Genomic DNA, 25217 nt, shown 5'->3' with positions numbered 1-25217 from the left:
ACCAGCGACAGGCGTACTAGACCTTCGTTGTATGCCTGCAGTGAAGTTAGGTTGAGGAAAATGTTTGGTTTGGGTTAAAAAACCTACGTTATCTTTGTAACTTAAGTTACATCATGTATGTGACGTAACTTAATTATGTTAGTAAGAAACGTCAGGTTGAATAACTTTGACTTCTGGTTTCTGACAAATGAACAGCGCTCTCCTGGCTTAAAGTCTTGTGTTTGTTTCACCAATTCTCCAACCCGTCCTCCTCCTTATGTGGACTTTGTCGCTCTTTATACTCCATCACCTGACTTTCTCCTTTGCTTTCATATAATAACTATGACCACCAGAGGTCGCCACCTAACACTTGTACCGGACCGTCATTGTACGGCCAACATTTGCACAAAACGCCTTGATTAGGTTCAGGAAAACATCCTGATTTGGGTTAAAATATGTACAAAAGTCATTTAACTTCTCTTAGGTATGTACGTAACCTATGTTATGTTTGTCACATACGTTAACTACGTACCGGACATGAACAGCAGTCTTACCCAAAACCCATCTGGACCCAATGAGTGGGGTCAGGTAATGTCACGTCAATTGACATGGTGCTTTCAAGTTCTTTTAGTGAAAATATATGCGTAAATATAAATAAATATAACTGCCTGAACAAAATAATGTCAAAACAATTGTCAATTTAGCTATAAGATATATGCCAGCTATGAAACTACGAATCTTCCCAGAGAAAGTTAAACTGTAAGATGAAAAACAATGAAATCTGTTTGTTCTCTACCACAAATACTCCTTGTGTTTGAGCTTTATTCACAGAGTGGTCTTCTGATCACGTTTCCTCTCCAAATTGTGCCAATTTCCATATCACTTCTTTGCATCACTTTTGACCTGAATCTGCTTTTACTCCAAAAATCTGACCCCAGGTCAGCAGGGAGGAAGTTTATCTTGTCTGCCTGACTTACTGTAACCCTCCACACTGCGGCAGCCAGAGGCTATGAGTGCTGTAGCAGAAAAAAATCCTGTAACTTTAAAGTGAGTCTTTTTCCTCCCTGATTCAAACGTTTCTGTGCACATTGCTGGGTTGAATGAGCTTTCTGACCCCTGGGCTCTTAAAACCTGTTAAAATCCCATTGTGTTGTTTCAGAAACGCTGTACATGGCCGCCGATGAGATAATGGGTACTCATTTTCTGCATTCAGGACCAACACAGGTCTTTTTTTGCAGATGCATGGTTTTCCTCTGACAGCAGCTTATGTTGTTAAAATAGGCCGGTGTGGGAACATCAGACGGCCGACTTGTCAGGCATGAGTAATGGCAATCTGCACGGCCCGTTAGGAGAGCAAATCCATCTGTGGGACACTATCTGCGGCCTATTTCTCTATATCCACTCAAATACAAGCCCACCGCCGCTGGGAGGGAGTCGGAGCTGTGCAGTCATCAGCCAAACCACGGACTCAGATGGGTTTCAGACTGCTTCATTAGCCCAGACAATGCTTTTGTTAGCCCACAGGAAGTTAATATTAGTCCACAGGGAAGAATCTGACCAAAGACAGTAAACTCAGGACAACTTCTGGCCGAGAGCTGACCCAAGTGCTGCTAACTGGATCTGATTCTCATGCTGATATGAGCAAATCTGCACCCCTAAAACTGCAGCATGTCATTTAGTTTCATGTCATTCATTCAGCCTGACAATGTGCTCAGGGAAGCTGACTTCTTGTTGGAAGGGGGAGAATTATTAGTGTAGAGAGTGATATGTCCCCCCCATGAATGATCTAGTGGCTGCTAGGAACAGTTAATGTTTTTCTTGATGATCAAATAAATATGTTGATTTAATAGCTGTCATTTCGACTAACAACAACTTGTGCTGCTGCACCCATCTTATCCGTGGTTGTTGCATGATCAGTCACAATCTTTCAGGAATGTTGCTAGAGTAGCTAGCTAGCTATGTATAAGGATGATTTACCCATTCTTAAAGAGACCAAGTGATGTAGGAAGCGTGCATTGACTCATGGACGAGAGGCTCGTATTTGTGACAGCACGTCCATTCTGGCTGAGCTAGTGTGCTAGCTTAGTTAGCTAGCCTCTCGTCCATGAATCGATGCATGCTTCCTTCTGTGTGATTCGGTTGGGAGGTGTAGTTCGGTAGACCTATTTGACTCGCTAAACAAATCTGAGAGGTGGGCGGCAATCCAGGGATCTAGACACAGACTAGTCGCCATATCTCAAACCCATATAAGGACCAGACCCGGCTCACATTCGGTCCTTTGATTGCAGAAAACAGCTGACACTCAGCCGCTGGTTAGACTCAACCCCACCTCTCTCTTATTTCTTTCTCACTTCTCTTTGCTTTTCTAGATTCTTCCAGAGGTGAGAAGAAGGAGAGTAAGTGTCCGACGCCGGGTTGTGACGGGACCGGTCATGTGACGGGTCTGTACCCGCACCACCGCAGCCTGTCCGGGTGTCCTCACAAAGACCGAGTCCCACCTGAGAGTAGGTCCACTGCCTGAATGTCATGCTGCACTGAAAACACACCCAGCTTTAAAAAAAATAAATAAATAAACAGTCAAAATGATAACAGTCTGACAAGTCATTTCAGATAGTGTAGCACTTCAGTCTGATGTTGTGGCTTGTGAGTTTAATTACAAGATAATTTCTCAGAGGTGCTTTTGAAGCGGAAATCAGATGATTGGTTGAGTTAAACCTCAGCTGGGGGAGCTTCAGACCATTGAGCTAATTAGTGAAGTTGGCTAACTACTAACATGAAATGGCAAAGAAGGAACTAATGCAATGTTTGAAGTTCAGTGTGTTAGCTAATGTTAATTTCAAGCTTTAGGCTAAGGCTACCAGATTGAATTTCAGGGTTTAGCAGACTTAGACAACTTAGTAGTGGTAAATAGAAGCAGCTTTCACGTCAGCTTCTTTATTCTGAGTTGGAGATATTGGGTATTCCTAGCATAAAACACCACAGATGCCTCAGTGAAACATTGGAAAAATGTCTGTGGACCCACCATCGCTGGCAGTTACATGAAATAAAATCCAATATTAACTCCAATTAGTTTGATTTAGCTAATTAAAGGGGCTCTGTGTAGCAATCCATTGCAATTTTCATGTATTAACCACTTTTATATTGGCCACACTTGAGCTGGTTGTCACATGATGCAAAAAATGAAACCTTCCCCGTCTCTCTCTGTTGCTGGAACAAGCCTGTGGACAATTTGTTGAAGTCGTTTAAAACTTTAGTTTAGTTTAAAGTTTTCTCTGTGAAGGACTTGCGTCAGATTTTCCGCGACAATCCAAAATACGTGACTGTATGCACGTTCTCGAGGGCCTCGTCTCAGTGCCTCTCTCCGCTCTGCTAACACAGAGCAAGAGTAGCTGACGTTAGTTTAGAAATGGAGTCCGCTAACAGAAACTAATGACCAGTTTACATCAAACGACAAAGGTTCCACAGAGCCACTTTAAATGGAGTTAAACGCTGTCTGTACTTGGTTTAACCTGTTAAACTTCTACAGATAAATAACACAGTAAAGGTGTCTGATTTCAGCTATTGTTTGTCTACAAGGCTACTAAAAGTGGTTACTACTATATCTTGGAATAATGCACCCAAGATGGAAAGGGTTTCCCATTCTTCCTGGTTTGTGTGAATGCATCGTCTAAGCTGCATTCACACCACACTTCCAGGGAAATTGCGGTTCTTCAGCTCCGACCCCTGAGGTTTAATTTGATCCGATTAATCCGATTATTTCTGCCTCTGAGAAATGTTTGTAGCTCTGAAACCAAAATCTTTATTATCTGACAGTATTTAGATTTTGTTGTCTGTAAAAACACGTAGTATCATGGCTGCCATACATTTATGTCAACCTCTTAGCTTGTAAGATACATCACCAACTTCATGATCCAAAAGAAATCTCACTTACATTTACCGGTCAGACAGGATGATAACACTCTGTTTCTAAAGTGGGATAATCTCAACATTCTCTTCTTTATAAAGAGAATATGGTGTTAAGAATTAATACTGACTTTAAATGACTTGTTAGACCGATTGTGAAGCAGTGAACGTTGGACAATGTTGGGCATGTTATCTGTCCACCATCATGCATCCGTCCTGCATGACTTTGTTTGTGTTTTGTTGCTCCGGGTTCGACTCGGTAAAAGCTACAGGTGGAGCCGAGGTTTTGTTGCTCATTATCAATAAGTCATTTCAAATGTTTTAAATCAGAATTTGGTACAAGTGGTTCTGTCATCTTTGTGATCATTCGTTGATCACAGCAAAACACTATGAAGGTTTAGAGCTTCAAAGACTGCTGAACTACTGAATAGTTTCACTTCTAGTGCATATCATTTTATTTTCTTAAAATCAGAAGTGTACATAAAAAAGTCATGTACATTGCACATTTAGTTGTTTTTGCAGTCTTCATGGCACAAAAAGTTGGTCGTCTCATACAATAGAGTATTTTTGTTTTGCTTTAGTTTCTTTTCTTCCTCCTCATCACACCTGCCTGATGTCTTGTTTTTGTATCTGTGTTGCTGATGTAACGTGAACAGCATGAACAATCAGTTTAATCCGCCTGCTGCTGCCTGCAAAAACTCACAAAACAACCTGCATGAGAACACTTCCGAACATCCACACCTGCTTTATTGCGAACACTAAACTCACAGGTAACATGTTACATTACATTAGATCAGACTTAAAGGGCGACTCCACCAATTTGACACATTAAAGTGTGCTTACAAGTCTTGGGGAGCACTGCTCCATATGTGAAAGAAGTAGTTTAAAGCTTTTTGTGGCTCCCATTTTGTAAAAAGCAAGGTTCCTGTGCCTTATTGTCTTGTGGAAAAATGGTGGGCGGTGCCTGCTCAGGCCTGTGAGAGCCGACCAATCAGAGCAGACTGGGTTTTTTTGGGAGAGGGGCTTAAAGAGACAGGAGCGTTCAGATAGAGGATGCATGGGTTGTGGCAGCAATGGAAAGTGAGCTAAAATAATGTATTTTAAAGTAAATACACGTATAAACATAGTTGGTTCGGATACAATTACCTCTGTTCTAACACAACATTTAGTTCCTCTGATACAAACTCATAAACTCCTGTACATTCATCACACCACACGTTGTTCCTGTACCATCTGCAGAGTCATCAGTAGATTCTAACAGTGCATGACAAACTCTTGCTTCTCGTCTCATGAAATTTCATGAAATGAGCGCAGTGATCAAAATGCAAATGAGACTCTTGTTTCCCCAGCAGGAAATGATTACATGTAGCAGAAATTACTAGAAAGAGAGAGCAGTTTATAAGGGCAACTTAAATGTTTCGCAACTTGTGCCAAAAACTTTTCTACTGGGAGAGATGTTTATCTTTAGATACTGTAGAACCAGAACCTGAAGGTTAATAGATAAAGTTCAGTTTTAACTACCTCAGTGAGCTGATTTATGGGACCTACAGGTGATAGTGACATGTAATCCTTCCACGCTGGAGTTCGTCATAACACTGAATCTCTGTTGTTGTGTTCATTATCATCTTTTGAAAGTTACTGGTCCGTGTGCATGCCTAACCGTCGTAGCTGAGCGCTTAGTAACTCTCCTGTCTGCTCCTAACCCTCACTGTCTTTCTCACCTTCTCCTGTCTGTCAAAGTCCTTGCCATGTATGAAAATGTTTTAAAGTGCCCCACTCCTGGCTGCTCTGGACGGGGTCATGTCAATAGCAACAGGAACTCGCATCGCAGGTGAGTGAGCGTCCTTCAGGGTCGCTAACAGCTGAATAACACCGCCGACATGTCACTGTGGCACATTTACAGTACAGATACTGTAAGCTTGTTGGAGAAGTTTAAGATGAAACAGATTTATGACGTTCAGCTTCTTCATTTTAGTTGACCATTTTCTGATTGGTAGCCACATCTCCAGGTCGTCACATTTGCTCATGTGTATTTTGACTTGATGTCACACGTCACATGTAAGAATTACCTCACACTGTTTTCTGAGAATGAAACATCATTCAGCAACAGCGTTCCTCAGCAAGTTTCAATTCCAAGTCAGTTGCAGCTCCTTTAGCCCCTGAATGTCGATAATCACTCTGGAGATGTATTTGCTTTTGTAGAAACTGTAGACAATGTTATTGTTCACATACTCGCCTACGTACCACATGAGGATTCCACTAGAGGGCACACCAGAGAAGTCAGACCGTACAGAACTACATATAAAACACTTCCTGTATTATTTCGTGAAATGTTGGTCTCAGTGGAACGATTATTGATAAAAATTGTTTAGCCAACTCAGGCGTCTGCTGACTGGTGGACAAAACATTTTGTCGCCACCACTCGGTTTTTGCAATCTTTTCCACAATTCACGGACTTAGAGGTCTCAGACTGTTACTAATCTTTGCCTGCATGTTTTTTCACCTTTCAGAGGCAATGACACATTGTATAGATAAGGACTTTGCTAAATTCACGTGCTCCTCAGCTGGTCCCATTCCCTGAGTTGGGCAGTCGTTCCTCAGAATTCGGTGTGTTCATATGCGTCATGTCAGAGCAAAGGAAAGCATACAATGACTATACAAAACCTGGCAGAAGTTTCTTGATGTGAAGTTGACATTTCTGAACAGTTACCTTGTTCTTCTGGTTTTAAAATAAGAAAATTCCAGTTTCTACTGAAAGTCTCTAGTTTCACACGTAACCTCTTAGATGTGAGATCTGCACTTGTTTTTGTGTTTTTTTTACCCACTAATGTAACAGTTTTTGTCCTAATACAGCTGATACATAAATACAAATAATTGGGACATTTTTGTTCGTAAAAAAAATACTCTGACTCTATTATCATCATTCAAAACATGGAACATTCCCTCCTTTAGCTTCATGTGGGACAGGGGCTTAAATTAAAATGGTCCATGTTTGAACTGAAGGTGTGTCTGCGTCACATCAGCAGTTCAGCTGTTTAACAGGCAGAGCAGAGCATCACATGCAGGCAGCAGATACACATCCACATACACACACACACACACACAGACACACACACACACACACACATGCATATTTTCGTGTTATGTAATGTGATTAGGATTCACACTCATTTTCTCACACATACGTAGAGCCTCAGATCTCTGACATACACACAGCTTCATGCGCACAAACTCTGGAACACACATTCACATATCTGCACACACACACTCTCTCTCTCTCTCTTTCTCACACACACACACACACGCACGCACACACAGTAAGACACTTACAAATTAGCCCACAGACAGCAGCACACGTGCGCTGGCAGACAGAGAGGCACACACACACACTCGCTCAGACGTGGCTGCAGGGTGTGTTATGTAGCACAGCTCCGCTGGGAGAGGAAACAAAGCACGAGCTAGCTAGCTTAGCCACTGTTAGCTACCGGCTCACACAGCTTTCATGTCTGGCAGTCGCCATGGAAACGCCTTCATAGCAGCAGCAGCAGCAGCCACCGTGCTGATCTGTCACACACTCCTTACACACTCCTATCATCCTTAAAAATGTGTTTGTTGGCATTAGGAATATTTCTCTCCTTCTGTGTATGACGTGATTAGGGTTTGCCTGGAGTGACGCACAGACGGACGAGCAGCAAGTTTAAGTTTTAGAATTCAAACTGTGTTTCAGCCAATTGGCGTCTTCCTTTCCCTTAAACTCACTCCAGAAACACCACGTCAGCAACTCGTAAACTGTGCGTAAAGGACTGTCCGTCCAATCAACACCAACTTTATTTAGATGCTGAGCGAGAAACTGTCTTCACCAGAGATAACGTGGAAATGAGTTTCTCAGGCCAAACTTACAGCTCCAACAGCTGTGAACCAGTCAGTCAGTAAACCAGTCAACGTTAGAGTTTGTAAACCAGTCAGTTCGTCACAAACTGTCAGTCGGTGAACCAGTAATGCAGTCATCATGAAGTAGGCCATTTAAAATCCATAATTCATTCTGAACTGCTGTTACTGACAGCTGAACCACTCTTCATTCAGAGCCAGATGCTGTGTGTGTGTGTGTGTGTGTGTGCGCGTGTGCGTGTGTTCGGTACAGTATGTAACCAGGCCGTGTGCTGTCTCTCCCCCCTCCTCCTCCAGTCTGTCCGGCTGTCCCATTGCTGCCGCAGAGAAGATGGCGAAGGTCCACGAGAAGAGCCACTCGACTGACACTGGCAGTAAGACCAATCAGACGTCAGATCGGGTCCTCAGGTACCGCCCCCAACATTTAAATAATGTGTTTTAATGATAGTCATGTGTTTTCATCATGCAGATGCTGAATGGTGCATTTAAATCAAAACATAATAAGCCTAATGCATCGTGTTTAGTGTCATCCTGGGTTTGGGAAACAGTGTACAAACAGTCCGGCCTTGACTCTCAAAAAGTTGTACAAGACAAGAAGGCTTTGGTCAAATGTCTTACAGAACTTTATAGATTTAATATTTATGCATCTCGTAAATTAATGATGCCAAATGGTCCAATGAACCACCGGCTTTTAATTTTCCTGGGTTGTAAGAGAAGCTGGTATGCATATGTAACAGCTGTAGACTATATTTACCCCTGCTAATTTAATTAGGGATTTTGAATGCTTCAGTGAAATCCCCACATATGAACTTACACGAACTACGTGTGTGTTCAGTATATCTTTTTATCAATAAGTGATGCTGAATGGTGCAGTCAAATTTTCAGGATAAACTCTGAACACAGGATTTACTTTGTCTTGTTCATGGTCATCTTGGTTTTGGGCAACATATTGATTATATTTACAGTCCAAAATTTAGGGATGCTGAATGGTGCAGTGAAATCCTCATTTACAAACACAGCCTCTTTGCCCTCTGATTGCCTTTCAGGCCGATGTGTTTCGTCAAGCAGCTGGAGATTCCTCAGTATGGCTACAAAAACAACGTTCCCACCAGCACGCCGCGGTCCAACCTGGCGAAGGAGCTGGAAAAATACTCCAAGACCAGCTACGACTACAGCGGCTACGACAGCCAGCACGGCGGCTACGGAAAGAGAGGCCCGACAGGCAAGTCCCACCACGGGCGAGACACCTCCCCAAAGGGATATGATGGTAAGAAAACACTCGGATGAACGCACACCACCAAGATGTTCTGAATTCTAAATCATCAGTCTCACAATAACATTATGTTACTATCATTTATCATTTATTTGCTTCCTTTGTTTAAAAGGAGCTCTAGCATTCTTGTTTACAGATATTTTTGCTTCTTTTTTGGCTTCCTGGTGGAAAGAAATATGTCACAGTGGGTGGCAGCAGTACACAGATGCTGCATCTATAGTACAAGTTAAAAGAAAAATAACAACACATCATTATTTTCTGACAAATCTGTTACAGTTGGTCGTAATCCCATTTTCTCTTTAATGATATGTCAAAATTCATTTCTGGTAAGTATAAGAAAAAATAACATGAGTTTGTGATTTTTCCAGATTTTTCTTACTGTCTTTTACTGTCAGCCTTTTGTCTTTTTGAAGGGAATAAAGCCTGCAAAATGATTTCACTATGGGGGTTTTCTATTCATTTTCCTATTCTAGGGTGAGCATTTTGTACTTGGCGACAAAAGCATGAGAACACACACACACACACTGGCTCAGTACGCGGTGTATTCTCTTTGTTATAGCACTGAAAGCGCCGGTGTTTTCCGCCTCTCCACATGGCTAGAGTGAAAGCAGAGCAGAGTTATGGAAATGCCAAGCTAAGAGCCTGCCTCCTCAGAGCAGCGGATGGAGGGATGGAAGGAGGGTGGGAGGGAGGGAGGGAGGGAGGGAGGAGGTGCAGATGGAGGGATTGTGAAACAGGAGAGAGATAATGGAGGCGAGCCCTGTTTCTCTGGCTGGGAGCCATTAGTGAGATGCAGGCAAGAGGGAGGTTTTTAGACGAGGTGTCTGAGCTCCCCTCCGTCACGACTCCCTCCCTCCTTCCCTCCATCAGCATCACTCCAGCCTGCTGAGCCCCGATTCTCCATCACACCAGCACACTGTCCTAATGTCTCTTTCCCTTTTTCTTTGTCCCCATAGATTCCTCTCTTCTCCTACTCTGTCTAATTATTCTGCTGACTCTCTGTGTCTCCTTCTCTGGTGATATTCTATATTTTCTTGTGGTCGACAAATCCCATGAAAAGACCAAAAGGGGAAGTGTGGTGGTTCTTCTCTCAAAGCTTTCTGACTTCCTGTCTGTGTTGCTTCCCCTGAAGACATAAAAACCCAAAAAGTATATAAATGTCATCAAGAAATGTGTAGTTTCAACATATAGTTCCAATATTTAGAAAAGGGAAGCTAACAGTTTGGGGATTTAGTTTTGGATTCAATATTTCTGTATCTCTTAATGGGATGATGCCAAATGGTGTAACAAAGTCGTCCGCACATTCAGCCTTTCTTCTTTTCTGGGTTTTCTGGGAAGCTAATATGCATTCTGAAGTCCAACAGCTTTCAGTTGTGCAGCCAGTTCAGGTACACTGAGGATGCCAAATTGAGCAGAAAATGTTTTAGATTTCTCAAAGAAGGAATGCCAAATAGCCAGGAGACAACCAACAAGAACAATTACTTTGTGTTTTTCTATGCTGCTTAATTACTAAGATGTGGAACCAGATTTGATATGATTTTTAAACGTTTCGCCATTCAGGCCATCCTCTAATTTTCATAGGCCTAGAGATGCTGCTGACATTGAAATCTAAGCATAAAACATACATACAGAGCCTACCATTATTTGTTAATTGCTTTTTGGGATGGGTATAAAGCACAAATTACTTTGAATCTTGTTACTTATATTAGGGATGCTCAATGGTGCAGGAAAATTCCCACAGCTGCATATTACACAAACTTGAATTAACTGAGAAAGCACAATAGGGCAGTAACAACCTATTGTCTCAGAAAAATCCCTAAGAATAAACGGCTGTTGTGCAGCCAGTTCTGGTACATTATGGACGCCAAAGCAGGGATGCCAAATAGTCACTAAAAACACCCTAGAAAAACAAAGCAATTGTTTGGAAATGTAAAACAAGATTGGATATGAATATTTTGGTCGTGCAGGCTTACCTTTAACTGCCATATCTTAATTAGGGATGCCAAATGGCGTATTGCATTCTAAACATAAACCAGGGACCTTTGAGATGGGAAAACAGGAGTGAATTCTATCAAACATTGTTTGATTCTAAATGGTGCAGTGAAATCCCCACACTTGTGTTGATGGGAACCAACTGCAGATCAGATTGGATATGATTTTCAAATGTTTTGGGCATGCAGGCTAACCTTTAACTGTAATGTTAATGAGGGATGCTGAATGGTGCATTGAACTCTAATATAAGCCATAAACGCAACACCAGCCTTGTTGTGTTGTTTTGCCATTTGGGGGATGGGAAAACAGCAGGAAGAGTATAGAATTACCTTGAATCAAACATCACTGCATTTGGAGGACATGGTACATTTGTTGGGGACTATTTTCAGCGATGGATTAATCAATATTTGGTGCTCTAATGGGCAGAATACATCAGGCTTTGCAGGTAATACTTGTTGGTAGGATCAATGCATTTAGATTTGGTCTTGAAGCAGAATATCACCAGCCCCTCAGTCCGTATCTCTTTCTCTTTGCTCTGCAGTCTGTCTTTTTTTTTTTTTTTTTGCATTTTTTAGATGCAACAGAACTTCTTTTTGTAATTTTAGATCCTTTGTAACGATCCATCTGCTGCACTGTTTGGCCCGCGGCCAGCATCAAAATAAGAATCAGAATCAGGTTTATTGCCAAGTAGGTTTTCAAATACGAGGAATTTGTTGATTTTTGGGTGTATAACAATAAACACAAGTATAACAATATATAGAGACGGATAAAAAGTGCTGCAAGTCCGGAGGCATGAAGAGAAAATAGAAAATTGACAATGAAATATGTAAAAAAATAATTACATTATGATATGTAAATGAAAGAGCTGTTCAGTTTTAAAGCTTCAAAAAAACAAAACATGTGTGACTCCCAACAGCAAAGCGCTACTGTAAGACGTCGAGCCCGGCCAGCAGTACGACCAGCAGCTACGCTCCCAGCAGCAGCAGCAGCCTGAGCTGTGGAGGAGGAGGTGGTGGAGGAGGAGGAGGTGGAGGAGGAGGAGGAGGAAGCAGCGCCAGCAGCACCTGCAGTAAGAGCAGCTTCGACTACACCCACGACATGGAGGCGGCACACATGGCTGCCACGGCCATCCTGAACCTGTCGACGAGGTGCAGGGAGCTCCCGCACGCTCTGGGAGGGAAACCCCAGGACCTGCTGACACAGGTAGACTGAGGCGGTGTGCACGAACACGCCTGCACTCATTTATCACATTCATACACTATGGCTGGATTAAAAAAACATTATGATAATTATCGGAATGTTATTTTGACATTTATAGGATATAATTTATATGAGATATCAAATAAAGTCTTCAGAACGACAGTTAAAGTTTGACTCATGTTCATCACGTTGAGGTTTTATAGGAGAGTGGACGTTTATTACAACTCGAGTGTCGTTTATGTGGTTTTGACCTTCTTCATCAGCAATAATAACATTGTACCCACCAAGGTAATAACTGAGATCTGGAAACATCACTAAAAATCACTGAAAAGAAGTCTGACAGGTCAAGAAACCCAAGCATTCAGACAATCAGGCAGGTTGTTAAAAACAACCCTGTTTAGTGAAACATAAAATGTATAATATTTCTGCTTTTAAATGTCTAAAAATTACCAGACCTTTGGTATATATTTTGTTGAGTTGTATACTTAAATTACCCTAAATGTTTCCAACAATGTTCAAACCAGAGAAATCCTAATTTTATTCAAGTTAAGGGTGCATTTTATTTGGTCGCCGGTCACTATAACTTATGGGGAAAAATCAGGGTATTAGTCACAGAGTGAAGTAAAGGAGTCGGTTAACGTAAACGTAACGTGATTAAAACTTTAAAAACATTACCAACTGGACAACAAAGGACAACAACTCCCATGATTCCACATTACTTCATGACGTCATCAAACTACATTTGTGATTTCACTGTTGCGATTGAGAGATAGAAGTAGAAAATACATAGTGTGAAAAACGAAGGCAAACGGCTCGTTTTGTACCCAAACTGACAAACTGTACACTGTAAAATCTGACAAAGTGACTTTAGTTTAAATAAAATCGAGGAAATCAATTACCTCAAAATTACCAAGTAAAGTAGACTAATAAGTTGCAGTGCATTTAAACGTTCTACACTGTAAACCCCAATCCATTCATGTGTCAGGTGCACTCATAACTTTCATGTTTCTGTACCTTTGGGTAGAGTGAACAGATTTGGATTTAGCCAAATATTATTATTAAAAAAATATTAACATTTCAATATAAACTACTCAAAATTAGTGAGGCATATTGTTAATGTGCTGTTCGATGCTGCTCGTTGCTGGGCTCGGCCAGGAACGCCCAATTGTAGCTGCTTTAAAAAAGTTGTTAGCACACAATGAGGGATTATTATCATCAACATTTCAGGTGCGCTCACTTGCTCAAAAGAAAATGGTTTAATAATGTGGATAAACTGTTTTTTCCTTGTTTCCAGATCTCAGCAGTCAACTTGGTGAGTACAGTGTTATTATTACTGAAATCATGGACAAAACTGATAATAAGTATAAGGGTGCATTATTGCTGGCAGTTAATCCAGATACGGACCTCTCACACATGAGAGCCTGACTGAAACTGAGACTTTGAGGCAGGTACTGATAGTGATATTTGAGTTTTAAAGGGTGATGTTTGCTTTGTAACATGAATGCGTAGCATGAGGATCCTCTAAAGGGGCACTTGGTTGACTCAACAGGGAGAGTACTGACGTGTAAATTAATTCTCGGATGGTTTGAGAAGTTTTAACAGAATCTTTTTTTTTTTTTGTTAAAACATGGTGTGTGAAAAATGTGGGTGTTTACAAGGAGAGCCTAATGATTATGGGAATTGTAGAGCCAGAATGTTCTTGACTCATACAGTAGTGACTAAAAGTCAGAATATCTCGACTTCTGTTGCTTTTACTTTAAGCATTTTATGTTAAATCGATGACTTGTAAGCCTCCCAACTTTATGGATTTTTAAAGAAATGTGATCTTAGTCATGCCCTTGAAAAACTTGCTTTTCTGCACCGACCCTCAGACTTTTCACCAACCGCTTTTTATTTGTATATTGCTACACCTTTCCCTGCCTGTCTCCATCAGAGTCCTGTTGGCGACATGGACGACAGCGGTGCGGTGGATGTGTCCGGTCAGCCCGGCGGTCCGGAGGGCAGCGGGACGGTGTTGACCCCCTTGCAGCCGATGTCGCCCCAGCGGCAGGCTCTGCTCAGCAGCCGCTGCTACCAGCTGAGCGACGCAGACTGCTGGGACCTGCCCGTTGACTACACCAAGATCAAGCGGCTTGGGGATGAGCAGGACCACAAAGAGGTAACAGGAAGGTCTACATCGGACAAGACATAAGACGCCGAACAAGTTCACAGGGGTTACAATCAACAGATCCTTCTCAGGGATTTAAAGAAGATGACATTTACAGCTCAGACCATTACAGTGGAGAGAGTTCATGATTTAAAAACTAGAGTTACAGAGTTTATAGTTCACATTCAACAAAAGCGTCATGATTTTTTATAGCTGCTACTACAGGTTTGTCTGTTACAATGAACAGAAACACCTCAGACTTTAGAGGTAGTTTTAAAAATCCGCAAGTTTATAAAAGCTGTACTGAACATTTTTAATGTAATAATGTAGTTTTTTTACACATGTAATGTGTAATCTAAGTATTGATAATTTAGACTCTTGTTATTGTGGTTATGGCGGACAGTGCTTAAAAAGAGCGCATGAAGAAAAATACGTTTTCGGAACTTTCATGTTTTTATCAATATATTAGTAAAATTAGCAAAAGTAAAATTAATCAAAATTAGCATAGCACAGTTGCTGTTATTTTATTTGTTTTACCATCCACCTGTACACAATCTCCTCCCTCAGTTTAAAAAGATTGCCCTGTAAAAAAAAAATAATCCAGGTGCCATACACAGCACAGTATACAATTTGAACCTTGAACCTGCCGATCAACTAGAAGACAGCGTGTGAGGGTGATGGTTTGCCTCGCCCTGGCTGAAAATCTACGCCTGTATGAGGGTGCAGTACCAGCAGGGGGCGATAATGACGAGGGCAAAAGTAGAACATAGTTGAAAGAGCCAGAAAGTCTGAGTTTTCAACCAGGCGACCAGAGTTTGAGTTTTGTGTGAGGTCCAACTAGGACTACAACTGTTGTACCAGGGAAATGTTGCTTAGTTTTTCAGTTTAAGATGCTTTTCATATTAATTTTACATCCATTTGGCTCGGGTAGTTCACCCAATCCTTATAAATGTCGGGAAAACCCTGCACACCTTAATAGATTGTCTGAGTAATCTCTACGAGGCAGGTTCAGCTCAAACTGTTCAAAAGTTTTACCAGTATCACTTAAACCTTAAAGCCACCTTAAACATTTTATTCGAAGATTAATGTAACCTATGCATTAAATAAGACATGAAAAGGTAAAAATCTAATCATTTTTAGACCAGATTGAAGCTCCACACTCTGCCCTCAGTCATGATTGAGGGCTTTAACCACCTAATTTAATATTTAGGCAGCCTGTCCCCTAATCATGCCAAGTAAGGATAATTTGAAGCATGATATTGAGAGATTTAAGAGCACAGAGTTTATATTAAAGGCTGCGTGCATAGATTAAGACATGATTAGGCTTTATAAGCTGTTTAAAGGGATGCTCGTCCTCTGATGCACAGCAGAAAAGCACCATAGTGAAGTTGTGGAGTTATTTTGCGAGGGCGGACTTGTGGTTGCTGGTACGCATAATTTTTGCATCACTTTACATACATAAGAGGGAATTTTGTGAGTTTGGATCGGTCCAGTATGTGTGTGTATGTACACCTTCGCTAACCAAAGGCATGAAAGCTGCACAGAGCGACGGCGCTTGCCAAAGTTGCTCCATTTTTTTGTTGTTATTCCTCACCCTGGAGCCACTCAATAGAAAAAGTTCAACACTACAAATATTAAGGAAAGGCCGGAGACAAAGAGAGAGAGAGTGAGAGAGAAGAAAGTAGAAGATGATGATTGAGTTTTAAAAAGTTTGATATAAAGAGGAAAATGTGTCACAGGCAGCACAGGGAGGGACAGTCAGGCAGCATGAAGCTACTTCTGATCAGACCAGACCGAACCTCCGAGAATTACTCTTAAGAATACTCAAAAAAGAAAAATGTAACTCTTATTTTGTTCGTAACAGTAGAAGTACTGATTCAACTTTTTTACTCCAGTAAAAGTAATAAAGTAGGCAGGTTCTGAAATGTACTCAGAGTATCAAAATAAAGAGTCTCCCTCTGAAGGACATTTCTAGCAGCCATTTCTGGTCAAAGCTAACTGAAGCTCACGTCATATTAATATAATTCAAACTATTAAACTTAAAGGTAGAATCAGTAGGAGGGAAAGCAGCGTGCGATGACGCCAAATAAAAATAATCCATAATTCCCCTCAAATGCATCAAACTAAAGTAACAAGCCGGTCTTGAAGGAGGAGAAAAAGGAGAGGAGAAAGTTCAGATATTTGTGTTCAGATGTAGAGGAAAAGTCAAAAGTTGTCAGGAAAATACATACTCAAGTAAAGTACAGACACCTGAAAATCTAATTAAGTACGGTAACAAATTATTTGTAGTTTGTAATGTCCCATCTCTGCATATCAGTAGCAAATTGGTGCTTGATTAGTAATTATAAAATGCTTATTAATGCCTTAATGTGCATGAACCATATTCATTTAACTACTATGCCTTTAACAAGAATTTTCCTAGATCTTAATATGCTTTGCTTGGTTTAAGCAGGTTCCCTTCATAACACTTCATAACTATGGTCTGTTCTTACTGAACAAAACACAAAACTACACGTGTTTATAGTGTCCAAATAACTTTAAATTAAGTTTTTTATGATTCAAAATATGTTCCTTCTTCTAAAGTAATTGAGGGAAAACTCTTAATGGCTTTGTAGCTGAATGAATATTTACTGAATAAGGAATTAATAAGTGCTTTATAATGACAATTAAAGCCAACATGTTACCAATATAAGCATCAAGTTTATGTGTAGCCTAATCTAAAGTGTTTCCAAAAGAGATTACAAAGTTCTTCACTGAAAGAGAAGAACGAGACATAATGTCAAGTGACTTACTCTCTTTTTACTCACAACAGTGTGATCACATGTCTGCTCAGAGACTTCAGCCGTGTCCAAACTCATTCATTACTCTCTGTATAGTCGACACTCAGTGCTTTGCTCTACTGTAAACTGAGATTTCAGACTCTCATCAGTCGTCGTCATTTGCATCATCACTGACAGCAGCAGGATTGTCAACACCAAAGTGGTGTTAAATAAATTAGCTTTAATAAACTTAAAGGGAATTTCACCTCGACCCTATCTTTATTATAAACATATTTTGGTGTGTAAATGATTATAAAAAGTAATGAAAAGTTTTGTAATTGAATTATGGGTTTATTTCGACCAAGCTGAAAAATGGAAAAGAATGAACTCAGATGTTGTTTTGTCGAGTTTAATTTTGTTTCTGTAAAGTTTGAATGAAGTTTGTTGTAATGGTTATAAAATTGCTGTTTTTGTCTGCTGACTATGGCAAGACCGACATCGTGGCAGTTTCTGTAGGGATCCGTTTCTAGGTTTACAGTCCTGCTTTTTGCTTTGTTTGTCAAAGCACTTTGTAAACTGTGTTTATAAATTATTATAATTATTATAGTGTTGTCAGACACTTAGAATAACAATCTCATATTGTCAGTGGCAACAACAAGCTCTTTCAGTGGACATACTTTGGTAGTCGATGACTCCTGTTTTTCATTTCCCTCTCCTGGTCTCCTCCCTGGGTCACAATTCTCCTGATTAAATACAATTGTTCAAACTATACAGACGTCATGGAAACAAGTACTGCTGTTTTTCACAGAAAGTTTTAAAGCAAAGAGGCAGGTAGGCATGACGTCAATCACCATCTGGAGGCTGACAGTCGCAGGGTGACGGCGTGCACAGATTCTCTAAGGGCAACGGCAAAAAAAAGGATGAATGAATAAAAACTGATGAACATTAGTTTGTGCCAGAGATTCACGCACATTCATCAGGAGGGTGAATTATTCTGGATTCTTTTTCTGGCAATTAAAAGTATAATTGAAAGTATTTAACAAAAAATTTACATTCTTTAAAAGTCATCAGAATGCAGGAACCAGCTTTGGTTTACAAAACCTCCTTATTTTTAACGTTCTACAGGTTAAAAATACCCAGATCTCGTTTTAGGGCAAAAGAAATTTGATAAGCAGCTTTTATTCTCCAGTTTGTGAGCAGGAGTAAAAGTAAAAGGAAGTTTAATATTTCACTTTTAGCAGTCTGATAAATATCCCTGGTTGATGGGGAGGATTGCAGTCGTCTCTCCAGCAGGCTCAGTGCGCTCTCATGTGGTCAAAAGCGGCACTGCGTCAGCTGCACGACCGCTTCAGGAGCTCGAGCACGGTGCATTAAAATGCTGAATTACACCTCTAATACATAAGTAAAACATGATAGATCATCTGCACGCTTTAAATCCTCACAGATCTGATATCACACAGAGCAATCCATGCAGCAAATTGCTACATTTGCCTCGTTGGATTTAGAGCGCTCAAGTGAAAGGTTTTAATCAGGAGAGTAATTGCGTTTGTTAATGAAGCACGACATTGCGGAGGAAGCCAGAGCCCGGAGCTCGCAGGCAGGCAGGCTGCTGATGGGATTTTCTCCAGACAGTCCTGAACGATTTCTGCTCCCCACTGAGGAGGTGTGATGTGTGGACTGCAGAGCAGACTGCAGCGCTCACAGCCACAAAAGATCCAACTGGTGCAGAGGGAGTGTGAACTGGTTAACTGGAGATGATTTATTTCACTGAAGCATTAGCACGTGTAGGAATAATCAAATAAACCAGTGCGGACACAGTGGAGGCAGGAGGAAAGAGATTCATTCTCATCTTCAGCTGATTTAACAGACGCTACATGGGAGGAGAAATATTGGAAATGATAAACTGAGCGCACAGAGGAGTTCAACATTGTACAGACATGTGATTTTTTATTGTTTTTAGTACCATTTGGTGCAGTTTTACCAGTACAGTGGTTGTCAAACGAAGTAAATGGAAACACTGATTAATAACTGGTTAGAAAACAAATGAATTGAAGATAATAATGAACTGTCAAATTAACCCTCATGCAACTGATGAAAATTTTAAAATGTTTTTTTACACAGACCACATTTAGAGCGAAAAATATTCCATGATAATATTATTTTCAACTTTCACTGGGTTACATTTTTCAACCAACATCAGTCCTGATAATAACGACCATGTATTCATTCATATTCAGGATTTTATCCCTTTAAATAAGAGTTTGTTTACATGATGCCACTGTTTATTTAAATGAAAACACACAAAAAAAGTGTTTTCCATATACTTAATATATAGTATGTATTTGGGCCAAAATACAGGTAAAATCGCCCCATCAAGTGAAAAATAGTCAAAATTACAAAAACTCATCCAGGACCACAGAATGAAAGCCTGATAACATGGGATGCATGATTTTATTATTTTTTAATGACAGTTGGAATAAAAAAATAATAACATCATGCATGCCATGTTATAATAATATGTTAAGCATGTTAAATGTAAGGTTAATATACATGATATGATATATCAGGCTCTCAAACATAATGGTGAAATTGTCAGGATGTCCTGCATGTTTAGTTGGTCATAATTCTTTAGGCCTATTCATACTGTGGTTATAAAATATTTCTTTGGTCAATAATATATCAGAAAATAATGTAATAATTAATTATATTGAAAGAAGCCAATTGAAATCCCCTAAACTCCAATATAATGTTATCAAAAATCATGTGTAATCCAAACAATAGATAGTTAGATAGATCGATGCTCAGACATCCAGTAGTTTATACGACACATACAAAACACAAAACAAACCTGTAATAAAAGAGTATAAACAAGGAAATGTAAACAAGAATTTAAGAACAGAATATCAGAATAAAAAACACACACAGCAGTGAAGTCATAGTTCAGCCACCAGAACTGCTAACTGTCGTGCTACAGTCTGTGCAACCTGAGAGTTAAACTGTGCGGAAGTTCAACAGTGCATGTAGTGCTGATTAAAGTGAGTCAAGTTAAAGGAAATAGTGCAAGAATAAACTGATACAGTTGATGATAGAAATTAACACAAATTGATATATTAACAAGAACAATAAATATTGATAGGAACAAAAAATCAATTATCAGTAGTCAAAAACTTCAAAGATACTCAGTTTATTTCCACATTAGAAAAACAACAGATATGATGGAAATGTTCGACATTTTTAAAAAAAAAGACTGAAACAATAACTGATTATCATTGTTTTTAATTCTAGTTGAGATCATGCTTCCTTGTCATTAAACAAGCAAGCAAACAAGTTGATAGTGACATTATATGGTCATTTATGTCTTATTGTCAATAAGTGAAGAGTAAATGCCCCCTGCTACCAGACATACTGTATATTATTACAGTAAAATTAAATAAGAATTAAATAAATCCCGTTATTCATTAGAAAAGCTGCTTAAAAAGTTTGATGTTGTTAATTAACACAGACACACAGTTGTATAAGAATGAAGAATGACTTTCTTGGAGCTTTATTTGTGTTTTTACTGATTGGTTTATTTCACACCGATAACACAATTGTTTATCAAATTTCACAAAAGTCTCCATAAAAACAAAGATCATGTTTAAAATAAAATAAAGATTATTGAAATAGCTTGTAAGCAGTTAGAGCAGTAATTAAAGTAGAATATGACTGTAAAGGATATCATTATGCTTCACAGAGAGGTGTTAACTCACAGGAACGTACAGTTTAATACACATAAAAAGATCTCTCTGGCACAATAAAGGCAAAGCAATGATGAAACTATTTGCTTCAATGTTTGATCAGAAGTACACAAATCTGTAGTTTGAAGTAGTTTTTAAACATAATTTATGGCTACGAAACCACATTCAGACACGTAGAGCTGCGTTGATTAGTTCATTAACTGTTTAACTGTTTAAACATTTGCTGGTTACTACTACTACAGACTACAGAGACCATTTGCAGACGTCACTTTGGGCTCTGGGTCATTTTAATGAGCATTTTTCACAATGTGGACATTTTATAGACTCAACAATAGTTGACAAAATTAATCAGCAGGTTGATCGATAATGAGAACAATCTTTAGTTGCAGCCACGGGACAGAAGTGGTGTGATCGCTCATATGTCTTGTTAAAGGCATATTAAATATTATCAGTCTCACAGAAGATAGATTTACCGACTATGTAAAAGAAAACTGTAAAATTTCTGTCTTCAAGACTGTGAGAAAAATGAGAAATCCCCTAAATTAGATAATATTCTTTTTACAGGTAACAATCCCAACTTACTGTCTGTGTCTGTTAAATTGTGCTGAATGTAAACGTGCTAACCTGGAGCCCGTAGTAACATGTTGTAGTCTGCTTATTTCTCGTCCCTGCACCAGAGCGACGAGCTGGATCCCTTCCAGGAGCTGCTGGACGAGCAGCGCTACCCGGCCGAGGTCACCATGCCCAGCCCCAAACACCACAAGTACCCGCCCTGCAAGGAGAGCAAGAAGGAGCTCATCACGTAAGACTCCCTCATACCTCCAACTGATTAGCACAGCGCTGTGGAGGTACTCAATCAGACTGAACCAGACTTAACAGATGCAACACATAAATACAAAATAATACACTTATAAATAAGAACAGACAAATCAAGAAAAAGACAGAGGCCGGAAAAAACAACAACCAACAAATTAGATATATCTGATATATATTTAAATATAATACATAGAAAAGATACAAGATTCCAAGGAAATTACAAGTTTCAGACTCAAGATAAAATGTTGTCGATGTTCAGTTTGTGTCTCTTTCCGTCCTGCAGGTTGTCAAGCTGCCAGCTGGCCGACAAGAACATCCGCGGGATGATGACGACCAACGCACAGGAACTCAAGTGAGTCTACAAAGTCATTATACTGCAGGGCTGCGGTCAAGACCACGAAACAAGCCCAAATCTGAATGGGGGTCGAGTCCAAAACAACACATCTCTGCTCATTAAATATGCTGTCCTGACCTCCTGGGACGGTGGTTTACCCTTGTGTTTGTGCCTCAGGTGTCCGACCCCCGGCTGCGATGGATCAGGACACATCACTGGAAACTACGCCTCCCACAGGAGGTACAGTAACCACACTCCTACAACTACAACATGAAATCACAACAAAAATGTAGAGTGCTTCATGACACACATGTCTATTTTCCTGCAGTCTGTCCGGTTGTCCACGAGCCAAGAAGAGCGGCATCAAAATCCTCCACAGCAAAGAGGACAAAGACGACCAGGAGCCAATCAAGTAAGGTTTCTGAGAGGCTTCACAGCTTTGATATAAAGCCTGCTGGGAAGTGTTTCACCTCTTATTTCATTCCCTCAATTTACTAGAGTATGCTCACCTCCATTTTTATAGAAGACAACCTCATACCTTTAATTCATCCAGTCAGTGTTTTGTTTCACAGCCAAAACCTGAAGTGTCTCAGTCCAAGATCAAAATGAGTCCAGTTAAGCCCGAGCAGTCTTTGGTGAGGGAGTAGAGAGGACAAGGATGAATAACAGAAAGCACATAATAACTTAACGTTATGCAACTTTTAATGAACTCATTTGAGAGAAAAGTTGTATATTTTGAGGAAATGTAATATTCGTCAAACGCAGGATGAACTTTTTTGACAAATTGTGGGCAGTAAAACAAGATGTAAATGCAAAATTTTAAAAAATAAAGTTGCATATTTACATATCCAGTATATGAGGATCTATTTGTAGAAATGTTTCTGACAATGTGACGTATCCATGTCCAATATTCACTCTCACTTTTGTTAGGTTTTCATTAAAACTGAAGAAACATGACTTAGCAAACACATTTATGAAGATCTGCAGCAGAGCTCTGAACGTACATACAGCCTTGTGTTGCATCTTCTTCTGCTATTGCACCTCCGTCTAACCAAGACAATATGAGTGTAGCTGTCAGGTAGGAATGCTAGCCTATACTGCCGACTAGTATCTGGATGTATTAATGACTCCCATCACTACAACTTTTAGCTCTGTTTTAGTCTCCACCAACTCTCTACTTTCTACTAACTGCTTCACCAGCTGATCTCTTAACAGTTTTTTCTCGTATTTTCTGCTGGGCAGGAAGTGTGTTTGGCAGAGCTTTTTTCCCTAAAAACAGCTGCCTGTTGCAGCTGGAAACGAGGTTGCTGAGAGTGACGACAGTAAACCAAAACAGTTCAGTTGTGGCTGCAAAAGCACCTACATTGAGATGACTGAAATGCTCGGTAGAGCGTTGAACTAGTCTGGTGATAACTCTCTGTGGGTTTGTCTTTACGTGCAACTTCTTTCACATACACAGTCATTTACCCATATTGTTAGTATAAAATATTGATCGGTGCAACATAAGAGAAAATAATTCAGTAATTTAAGCAAAAATGACTACAGTGAGTCGACAAAAATAGATACACAGAGGGTATGAATGAGGGCTGCAACTAATGATTATTGTCTTCATTACTGAGGATTAATTCATGAACATTTTAGCCGATAATATGTCTAAAAAATATGACGATGTTTATCTTAATTTTTTAGGCACTTTTTTGTGATATCTTAACACTGTGAAGATATCGTGTTGCGAAAGATGACTAATACTTGAGTAAATGTCTTAAAGTTTCTGTTCTTCAGCATTAAAATTTTCTGGCAATGAATGTATTTAAGTAAAAAAACAAAAAAGTAAAAGTAAATCATACTGCATACAATGGGTCGAGCAATTATTGGCCTATCAATCCCATCATCTTTTTTTTTTTAATCTGCCAGTAAAATGAATTGAATTAAAAATGTGTTTCTTAGTTCTGATGCTGCATGTAATCTGCAAAATAACTTGTAACTAAAGTTATCAAATAAATGTAGTGGAGTAAAAAGTACAATATTTGTCTCCAAAATGTAGTGGAGTGGAAGTATAAAGAAAATGTAAATAGTTTAGTAAAGGACCTCAAAACTGTACTCAAGTACACTACTTGAGTAAATGTACTTAGTTACATTCCATCACTGCATTTTCCTACAGCAGATTTTGTCCGATCAGCCGACAAGATACTCAGCTGACAATGATATAAATAGAGGAGAACAACACATTTTCACATTGAGAAGCTGAAACCAGTGATTTTGGGAGGAATTTAAAATAATTTTTGAATAACTGATCCGTCAGTTGACTAATAGATCACTTAACAAAATGTTTCAGCACTAGTTTGAAAAAGTAATTAGAATTAAAATTCAACAAAATTTTCCCTATGAAGCATTGTGGATAATATTTTTTTTTTTGTAACGTACCTACACACATATATACTAAAATACAAAACTCACGTTTCCTAGTGTGTAACAGAACGTACAGCATCCACATTACAGGGATGTCTGTCATGCTGTTAACAGATTAATCCGTCTACTTTCTCTTAAAATGCTGCCAGTGTACACTGACCTTTGTAACTTCAGGAAAGAATATTTTAGAGAGGAGCTGTGGTCAGTCCTCCACTTCACCTCCCGCTCCCAGCAGGCCCGGTCCAGTAAAGGTTAGCACTAGTGAGCGTTTGACATTTGCGTTAAAGCAGAGCCATAATGTTAAGCCAATACGACCTTGTGAATAATCTAAAGTTCAGCCGGTGTCAGTCTGCAGCCAGCTGTTGCTGCCACCTCTGTTCCATCCACCATCATCATTAACAGTGAAGTTATAATTAAGCTTAACCTGAGCTCGGCTGGGGAGCGGCCTGCCGACGCTCAGCTCATTCTAATCAGCTCAAATGTCACTGCGAAGGGCGTTTTGGGATGCACGAGGCAGAGCAGAGTGTCTGGGAGCTGAGGGGGTGTCATCTGCAGAGTGAGGGGTGTTTGTCCTGCTCATGGTTACACCGGTGTGGCCTGGAGGCCTTGGAGGGGAGGAGGGGTGGTGTAGGTGAATCGTGACTCTGTGAGTCCTCCATCAAAAGTCCTGCATAGAGTTAAAGTGGAGACTGAACCAGTCGTTTTCCATGTTTTAGCCCAATAATTAAAAGATGACACAGTTAAATGGAGTGCTGGCAGCATTCCTTTTTTATCTGGATTC

The 25217-nt window shown here is 39.9% G+C and overlaps 1 protein-coding gene across 6 annotated transcripts in view; it reads left to right on the top strand.

Annotated features, from left to right (window-relative positions):
- myt1la (myelin transcription factor 1-like, a) overlaps positions 1 to 25217 on the top strand; it is an 82313-nt gene that overhangs the window by 48807 nt on the left and 8289 nt on the right. For 3 of the 6 annotated variants that reach the window (XM_084378033.1, XM_084378036.1, XM_084378034.1), the window contains exons 9-19: positions 2349 to 2483; positions 5623 to 5713; positions 8068 to 8178; positions 8817 to 9037; positions 11952 to 12238; positions 13530 to 13547; positions 14169 to 14393; positions 21528 to 21679; positions 21977 to 22045; positions 22205 to 22267; positions 22356 to 22439. In XM_084378033.1, coding sequence (XP_084234159.1) covers positions 2349 to 2483; positions 5623 to 5713; positions 8068 to 8178; positions 8817 to 9037; positions 11952 to 12238; positions 13530 to 13547; positions 14169 to 14393; positions 21528 to 21679; positions 21977 to 22045; positions 22205 to 22267; positions 22356 to 22439 — 1456 coding nt within the window. The remainder of the gene's footprint in view (positions 1 to 2348; positions 2484 to 5622; positions 5714 to 8067; positions 8179 to 8816; positions 9038 to 11951; positions 12239 to 13529; positions 13548 to 14168; positions 14394 to 21527; positions 21680 to 21976; positions 22046 to 22204; positions 22268 to 22355; positions 22440 to 25217) is intronic. The other 3 variants (XM_084378038.1, XM_084378037.1, XM_084378035.1) reach the window with 1 other exon arrangement.

This window comes from Pagrus pagrus, assembly GCF_965226575.1.
Source record: "Pagrus pagrus genome assembly, chromosome: 16".
Lineage (NCBI taxonomy): Eukaryota > Metazoa > Chordata > Actinopteri > Spariformes > Sparidae > Pagrus > Pagrus pagrus.
This window is presented reverse-complemented; position numbering and strand designations above follow the sequence as displayed.